General features: G+C 42.5%; 1 protein-coding gene across 1 annotated transcript in view; it reads right to left on the bottom strand.

Moving 5' to 3' along the window:
• The window catches only part of LOC102197077 (protocadherin Fat 3-like), a 206,721-nt gene that overhangs the window by 48,004 nt on the left and 149,117 nt on the right, over positions 1 to 9,600 (bottom strand). Inside the window, exons 16-17 of the mRNA XM_013914977.1 lie at positions 7,443 to 7,657; positions 251 to 388 (exon numbers count right to left, since the gene is read on the bottom strand). Coding sequence (XP_013770431.1) covers positions 251 to 388; positions 7,443 to 7,657 — 353 coding nt within the window. The remainder of the gene's footprint in view (positions 1 to 250; positions 389 to 7,442; positions 7,658 to 9,600) is intronic.

The following is a 9,600-nucleotide window of genomic DNA, read 5'->3' as shown; positions in this document are numbered from 1 at the left end:
AACATCGGAGATCTCTGTCCAGAAGAGCGCAGTCTTGGGAACAGCTAAGATACTGCGCAGGACACTCAAGCTCCCAGGATTCTGGTAGAGGACCCGAGCTTGAAGGATAAACCGCCCGCAGGGGCGTGCTGGGTGTTTTTTTTTTATATATATATATGAATGAAGCAATTGGCCTGTCTCCAGTAATTTCACCAAACCAAACTGCACAGAGGATAAGTGGATGTTTTTCTATGTAGAAGTGTGTCCTCACAGTCTCACGGTCCAGTTGCTTGTTGACCTTGATGACTCCACTGAGTGGGTCAATGAGGAACTGGTTGTGTCTGTCTCCACTGACAATGGAGTAGAAGACGGCTCCATTCAGCTGACTGTCCACATCATCTGCTTTCAGCTGTAAATACACACACACATACACAAACACACACTGAGTACATATTTGGTTGGGTAACAATTGCAGTGCTGTCTGTAGTGAGGTTTCTATAATACACTGAAGAATAAGTCTGCGACCAGAGCTTTTCACATAGATATTTCTACCCTTTTCAATTTTTGATGTGCTGTAATGGATCTGAAAGTTGCTAATGTTTAAAGTGTAAGACAATATGGAAAAGATGAGGCTTTTGTAACTTAAACTCTTGAAAGAATTGTGTATCAGCTATATGATGATTACAGAGGAACAGTTTATTTTTGTTTTAGTCCTGATTTAAACTTGTCCTCAACGTATCCTTGCATGGCTTCTGACAGTGGACTCATCTTTGTGTTTGTCCTGCTAGCCCTCAGTGTAGTATTCACTGCAGTTAATCATAACATTTTGCTAAAGACTACAATATACCTTCAGCAATAAAAGAAATACATAGTACTTGTTTTAATCATTTCTGATAGATTCAGTTGGTAAATTTAATGAGTATTTCTCAGACAAACAGTTAATCATGGTGTTCAACAGGGTTCTGTGCAAGGATCGATAGTTTTCTTATTACCTTATTTAATACTATCAGAAAACACCACATACATGTAAGTTGCTATTCAATTATACCCAGTTATCTTTATAAATTCATCTATAAATCCCAGATGGCACAAAAAAAAAACTACAAGGATGCTCTAAGGCCATAAAGGTCTTAATGATGTTTAACTCTGGACACTGAAATTAGGACAAAACTGAAATTATCATATTTGGCATCTAGAATTCTCAGAAAGAGTGCCTAACCAGATACTTACAGTAAATGGCATTACCATGGCATCTTGTACTGCTTGAGGAAGCCTGTAGTCGTTTTGACCAATAAAGTGTCCTTTAAATGATAATAATAACAATAATAATAATAATAATAATAATAATAATAATAATAATAATAATAATTAAGACTGACTTCTTTCATGAGCACCATAATGCCAAAATCAGAAACATGTGTCAGAGGATGTTTCTGGTTTATAAATTCTAGGCTGGACTATTCAACTTCCTTGTCACTAGGGTGTCCAAAAATTTCACCGGGTGAAAAAAGATTATAAGATTAGAACACTGATTATGACCTTTCCATGGAAAGGTGACTGGACTCACAGACCAAAATGCAACAATAGCCTGGTCTGGCTTCGAAACATTTTAGGGGGTTAGATATTTTATTTGAGTGACAAGAAGATAAGTGGTGCAATATTGGGCATGGTTCTATGAAGTAGCATTTCTATGGCCCAAATATGGGATTCATAGCTGCTGGAATGCAGTCATATTACTTCTCGTGTTAATTTGTTGCACATTCAATAATCAATTGTACAATGCCTGCTAGCCCAGTATTCCACTGTTATATTACTTCTGAATTTACATCTGTCTGCATGAACAGAACATTATCAGCCTTTCAAAAGGATGTCAACTGTTCCACCAGAGGCAATATAATACTAGACCTGATAGGGTTTAAAGCGTCAGGTTGACAACCAGGATAGAGGCCAAATGAAGTTTTAAAAAATTGTTAAAAGGTTTAATACAGGCTGTCTGTCCAGAACATTCCTCTGCACTGTCTAACAGGCACTGGCACAATGTCGCTCTCTCTGTACTGTCTGGCAGGTGTTCCAGTCAACAAAAATGACACTACCACTACCACTAGTTGAGCAGCTTAAGACAAGTTGCTTGCATCGACAGCACCATTTCCTCCACATCTGTCTCATCATCAGCTACAAACAGTGCATCTTTCATGCCGTTGAATGCTCAACAATAAAACAATGCTAATCCACCATACCGTTACTGACAGCAGGTTGGACTTCCTTTGAAGGGTCCAAGGTGCATGTGGAGGATGTGGACTGAAAGATAGTCAGAAAAAGCAAGGTTCAGGCATTTCAGATTGGAAGTGGCAGTGTTGGTGGAGAAAACTAGATCCAGCGTGTTACCTATTATGAGTGTTTTATTGTCACCCTGGCTGTGCCAACACAGCTCCAGGTTATCTTCATCTACCGCCCCCATAAAGTTTGTACTGTGGTCATGTCATAGTTGTCTGAGATTTTCACCTCTCTTTGCTCTTTGTCTCCAGCCTCACTCCTAATTGGTGACTTAAACATTTACTGTATGTCGACTCCAGTAGGTCATGACACTTCTGTGACTTCTGGACTCTCTCTTTCACATAGTATATTAAAAGGATCATCAGTTACCTCTGAGTTAGGTGGGACTTTTTATGTCTTTGCACGGTTTTCGTAAGTGCATGCGCGAGGTCAAAAATTGGCTCGCAGGTAACTCTCTCATCCTAAATGACAGGAAAACTGAAGTCATCGTGTTTGACAGTAGTATTCCTCGTGGCCAACTCTGTGGTGCCTCTGGTTCCTTTGATAGTTTCCTCACCGACACTCTTAGTGACCTGGGGGGGGGGTTTGGATAGCTCTTTTAATCTCAACAAACAAGTGTCTTCTGTTGTCAAAACTTGCTTCCATCAATTGCGTCTTATTAGCAAGGCCAGACATTATGTCCCGCATAGAGACCTGGAAAAGCTTATCCACGCCTTTGTGAAATTTAGGTTGGATTATTGCAACTCCCTTTACTTTGGTCTTAACTCTACTCTTCTCCATAGACTGCGAATTGTTCAGAATGCGGCCGCTCGTCTCCTTACTGGTAGTGGGCGGCGTGTCTCTATCACCCCTGTCCTTGCCGACTTGCATTGGCTTCCCGTTAAGTATCGCATTCAATTCAAAATCCTGCTGCTCACCTTACAAGTTATTAACAATATAGCGCCAAGTAAGATCATCTTCTCAGTCACTTTTGGTACAGCCAAGATCCCGGCTGAAGACTATAGAGGTGACCGAGCGTTTGCCTTGGCTGCACCCGTTCTATGGAATAACATCCCCATTGTTATCCACGAGTCTGATTCCATTCAATCCTTCAAATTGTGGTTAAAAACCCACTTATTTAGCCTCGCCTTTTCTACCATTTAATGCTTGTTTGTTAGTTAGTTTAATGCTTATTTCTATCTTCGGTCTATTCTTAACTATTTTAATCATTTTTTACATTTTTGACTGTTTTATCCTTTACACATATTGTCCTTTTATGCTTTTATATGCATTTCTTTTGCTTCTGTGTTTTTAATGCCATTTAACCTGCTAGCATGTTTGGTACTTTGCCATAGCTTTCATCCTTCCCTGTTACTTCATCTTACCCTCTTGTTAAGCACTTTCGTACACCACTGGTTTTTAAATGTGCTATATAAATAAAGTTTGTTGCTATTGTTGTTGTTGTTGTTGTCACACGCTGGATCTAGTTATCACCTCCGACACTACCACTTCCAATCTGAAGTGCTTGAACCTTGCTGTTTCTGACTATCTTGGTGTGTAATTTTCTGTTATTGTTCCTGTACCTAGGCTGCGCACTTAATGTACCATTGCATACCATACAGGAAGTTTAAGGCTGTCAGTACATTGGCCCTGAACAATCTGATCGCAAACCACTTGGCTTCAGACCCACCCATCAACATGGTTGACACACTTGTTAACCATTATAATGCGGCCATATCTAGCAGCCTCAACTGTCTTGTCCCCCATAAAACTCGGGCCGCCTCTTTTACCTTCCCTGCCTCGTGGTTCACCTCGCATCTCTGACCTAAAGACCACTGGCCACCGACTTGAGAGGCTCTACAAAAGGTCTGATCTCACTGTCCACCTTGAGGCATATAAAGACCATGTGAGGTCCTATTAAGCAGCTCTCTCAGGCCAAGACTCATTATTACTCTTCCCTCACTCACCAACAGCAAAATCATCCCAGATTGGTGTTCTCCACCATCAACCAACTACTTCACCCCATTAATCCACCTCTCTTTTCAGGTGCCACTGACCTCTGCAATAAGTTTTTGGACTTTTTCCAAGAAAAATTAACTCCATTCATCAATAGCTTCTGGCACCTGCACATCAATTTCAGGACGGCATTCCCTGTAGCACATCTAACTCCATGCTACTTCTCCTCTTTTTCGTCTGTGAATTGTTCCCAGGTCACCAAGTGGGTCTTTCAGTCCACATCCTCCACATGCACCCTGGACCCCATGCAGACAACATTGGTCAGAGCATGTCTACCTGCTCTGTGCCCTCTTACAGTTGACATCAACTGTTCGCTGGAGTCAGGAGTGGTACCCTCCAGCTTCAAGCCACCTCAGTGACTCCTATCAAGGTGTCCAGGGCAGTGACAGTTTGCATTACCTTGAACAGTTTATTGGAGTTAAACCCAGAGATTTGGTAAGAAGTTGCCAGCACATAAATCCTCAGGAAGCCTACAGTGAGGCCAGAAGTTTGCTGTTTAATCATTATAGTAAAGAAATGAGAAGTGCAACTGCCAACATGAACCAAGCATTCAACTAGCCACACATTAAACCGTAGCTATTCCCTGTTTCTCAGTGGTTGTAACAAGACATCAGTCACCTACAAAAGATTGAGAACTCCACTAATCTCAGAGTTATTGTGTCGAAGCTGCCATATAAAATGAGAGAAATGTGCAGTTCTGCCTTTGACATTCAAGAAACAAGTAGAAGGAGAGTAAAGTGTACAGATCTGATCAGATTCATAAACAGACAAGCGAAAACAGCTGCAGATCCTTTGTTTGGCACCATTAAGGATGCTGATGAAGCAAAATCATATGTAAATGTGAGAATGAACAGAGCACCCTGGCCAAAGGGAAGCAGATTTGCAGTGTATCACAAGGTGCAAATGAAAAGCCACCTTAAATTAGCAAAAACTCCTCTTTTCATACTAGTAGTGGCTTCCAAAAGCCATGTATATACTGTATATGTGTATATACAGTATATACTATACGATATTCTATACTGTGAAAAACAGCGTCCTTTCACAGAATGTCAAAATGTCAAAATCATTAGATAAATACAGAAAAAATCAAACAGGTAATGAGTATGGATGTTACAGAAGTGCATTAAAATCCACTAAACAAGCTCATCTCTCACTATTCAGAGTGGGAACGTCTCAAAAGGGCAGTTTTCTGGCTGATGACGTTTGAACAGCTGCTTTGTGGCTTCCAGTCGGCATTAGAGCGAGATGGCTGACTAAACCTGAACTCCCGATAGTAGAGCAGAATTTCCCCCTAAAATTCAAATAAATACTTGATTTGACAACTTCTCTTTTAAACAGTATGTCTGGGAGTACAAAGACGGTAGTCTCAGCACAAGAAGAAGAGCATGCTAGCATGAATATTAAGTACGTGTTACAGTAAGTACGTTTTTATTGTGGTAAAGAGCACGGTAACTAGTTATTATGCCAAAATCAGGAATGCGTTAATCGTTACTGGGATTTAGATAGGGTCGTTATTTGTTACTTCGTGTGGTGGCTATCGCGGAGCTTTCACAGATTCTGTAACATTAGCAAGTGGTGGAGGCCAGCAGGTGGATGAGGGAAAGTACAAGGCGGCCCGAGGCGGACGCCGTCTGAGTGTCAGGTGAACTGAACTTCAGGTAAGAAGTTATGAACTGCAGTCTATCTGGGTCAGATATAAACCAAGTTTAGGTTTAGTTTATTTTCATTATGCTGACTTTTTCGTACTGGGTGCTAGCTAGCATGACGGCGTTTCTTTACAGGCTGGGTGGGTGCTATGATGTTATAGTGAACTTTATTTTCTTCATAAGGTTAATTATTAGAGTTGCCAACCATCCCCTAAAAAACGGAATCGTCTCGTATTCAGAGAAAATATTTCGTATTGAGGTGAAAAGGAATGCAGTTTGTCTCGTACTTCAGCTACAATGAAAAAGACACAAAGCTGGAGTTATTCGGCGTCTTTACGCTGCAGCTGCCTCTTCTTCTCTCATTCTCACCCCTCCCTCTCCCGTTTCTACTTCAATCATGAAACTGATCAATGATCAGCTGATCGGCTCTCTTGTTTGTTTATTGCTCACTTGCGCCAGAAAGAGGAAACCAGCAGATGCCGCGCTAAACAACGGCAGCACGTTTAAGCTTGATCAGCTGTTGTTAGAATTTATTTAATATTACTTTCTAGTATCAGCTGATGTTTGCTGGAGCCACAGCTGTAAAGCTGCTGGTCATGATATCGGTTTGGTTATCTGGTGAGAGGGAAACATGAAGATGAAACCAGGAGATGTCCTTACTGAATCATCAGAGCTGTGATGGAGAAACAGGTTTAACTTTTAGGTGACATGAATGAGTTGAAGGCAAGTTATGAACTGCTTCTGAGAGACAAATAACATAGCTGTGCGTGTTCATGGAGCTTGCATTTTCACCTGCTGGACATCACTACCTGACAAGTTATACTTGCGCCTATACTCTGAGACCTGTGTCTCTGAGTGGGAGACCTGATATCACATTAACGTGTATCCTTGTATTAACAAACATGCCATATTGGCCAAGTTTATTTTTCTTATCATAGTTGTGAGAAGACCATAAATAGCATTTGGATTTTCTGTTGTACAGTTCATTTGCTGTTATGGAGTTCTTGTTATGGATAAAAAGTGTCCTTTTTTTGTTTCAAAATAGCTGATAACTATTCGCTGATAGCTGCCAACATATGTGAACAAATATAATACACACTATATAGAACAACTTTATAGTAACTGTTGATATAGAGCGTTATTAAATTTATTGCTAATGCAATCATATGGCACATTGACTTTTGAGGAAATTTTAGGTGGCACTCGTTATCAGAAAGGTTGCCTACCCCTGCTGTAATGTAATCGGCCTACAAATGCAGCCTCCGATGGATGCAGCCCCTAAATTTGGACACAGCTACGATGCCAGAGACTGCTTCTTCTTCTTTAGCGTTCATTGGCAGCCTGCATCCTTGTACATGCATTGCTGCCATCTTCCGTTTCAGTGCGTTATTACACTCTTCAATCCTACTACTTATTCCTGTGTCTTTCAGGATCTTACAAAACTTCAAACGACGTGTCAACTATTAAATTAGTCTAGTTGCAATTAGTGACTAGTCGACTACTTCAGACATACATGCAGCGAAAACCTGACTAATTCTTTAAACGTACCTGAACAATAGGCTCGCCAACAGTGGCATCCTCTGACACCACTGCAGTGTAGACACTGCGGCTAAACATGGGTGGATTGTCATTTACATCTGTTAGGTCTATGTTCACAGTAGTAATGGCACTCAAAGAGGGCGTGCCACCATCACGAGCCTCTACTGTCAGGAAGTAATCTCTGCAGGTCTCATAATCAAGAGGCTGGGCAACTAAAATGGCACCTGAATAAGAGAAAGGGAAAGGGGAAGAGAAGATAATTATAGACATTCGTAATGGGTTGGAATTTCAAAATGTTAACAAACTGGGAGATTATAATTGCTTTACTAATCATATTGACTCCTTAAAGCAATAAGCGAAATTTGCCTTTTCACACAACACTTCATTTATTTTATTCTATACCTACAATCGATAACGAATCACTCTTACACACCGCCAAATGCACTGACCAGTTGGAGGTCTTGTGCGGATTGTGAGAGGCTGGGAAATGCCTTATAGCGATTGGATCACCTGCTCTACTTTCTGAGCTCATATTGTTGCTATAAATACTTACCATCATTATATAGTTTATACAGCCTTCTATTTAAAATCCTTAAATAGAAGGCATTTAAACATTTGGTAAATTCTAGAAGGACATGTGTACCATAATTAAGTATTTTTTATCCATCCATTTCTGCCACGTATCCAAGTTTGGGTCACAGGGGGCAGCAGTCTAAATATAGAAGTCCCTTACCCCGGCCAACTCTTCCAACTTCCACATCAAGTCACTTCCAAGCCAGCTGACAGATCATTTATCTCCAGTAAGCCCTGGGTTAGGGTAACCCTAAGTAGGACATGCCTGAAACACACCACCTACCAGGTGTCAATGAGGCATTCTTATGCTCAAACCAGCTCAACTGGCTCCTTTCGAAATGGAGGAGCGGTGGCTTACATAAAGTCATTCTCGAATCACCTCCTTTAGTTTTGGGTAGATCAACCACGTTTTTCATGATCATCCTCACCCAATGATCCAAGATCTTGAATGGAGCTCCAGACCAAGGGCAATGGCAAGGAAAAATAATTGAATTGATAATGAAAAATATTACAAGATAAAGAAGATGAAGATAAAGAAGATTAAAAAATATTTGAAATATGCAACCATATGTTCTGGACACTCGGGTAAAGAGAGGGGCTGAGCTGTCAACTGATCACCACCTGGTGGTGAGTTGGATCAGGTGGCGGGGGAGGACGCTGGACAGACCTGGTGCACCTAAACGCGTAGTGAGGGTGTGCTGGGAATGTCTAGCAGAAGCCCCAGTCCGCGATATCTTCAACACACACCTCCGGCAGAGCTTCAACAGCATTCCGAGGGAGACTGGGGACATTGAGTCCGAATGGACCATGTTCAGTGTCTCCATTGCCGAAGCTGTTGCATTTAGCTGCGGCCGCAAGGTGGTTGGTGCCTGCCGTGGTGGTAATCCCCGAACCAAATGGTGGACACCAGAGGTGAAGGGAGCCACCAGGCTGAAGAAGGGGTCCTATCGGGCTTGGTTAGCCTGTGGGACTCCGGAGGCAGCCGACAGGTATCAACAGACCAAGCGGAATGCGGCTCAGGCAGTGGCTGAAGCAAAAACTCGGGTGTGGGAGGAGTTCGGAGAGGCCATGGAAAAAGACTTTCGGACTGCCTCGAAGAGATTCTGGCAAATCGTCACGCGTCTCAGGAGCGGAAAGCGGTGCTCTACCTGCACTGTGTATAGTGCTGGCGGAGCGCTGCTGACGTTGACTGAGAAAATTGTCAGGCGGTGGAAGGAATACTTCGAGGACCTCCTTAATCCCACTGACACGTCTTCCGAGGAGGAAGCAGAGTCTGGGGATGAGGGGAATGACCCGCCAATTTCCGGGGGCGAGATCACTGAGGCAGTTAAACAACTCCTTGGTGGCAGAGCCCCTGGTGTTGATGAGGTCCGCCCCGAGTTCCTGAAGGCTCTGGACGTTGTAGGGCTGTCCTGGTTGACACGCCTCTGCAATGTTGCGTGGAGATCAGGGGCAGTACCTGTGGACTGGCAGACCGGGGTGGTGGTCCCCATCTTTAAGAAGGAGGACCGGAGGGTGTGTTCCAGCTACAGGGGGATCACACTCCTCAGCCTCCCTGGGAAAGTCTATGCCAGGGTGCTGGAAAGGAGAGTTC

This window comes from Pundamilia nyererei, unplaced genomic scaffold (genome assembly GCF_000239375.1).
Source record: "Pundamilia nyererei isolate P.nyererei 1_Seehausen unplaced genomic scaffold, PunNye1.0 scaffold00243, whole genome shotgun sequence".
Classification (NCBI taxonomy): domain Eukaryota; kingdom Metazoa; phylum Chordata; class Actinopteri; order Cichliformes; family Cichlidae; genus Pundamilia; species Pundamilia nyererei.
This window is presented reverse-complemented; position numbering and strand designations above follow the sequence as displayed.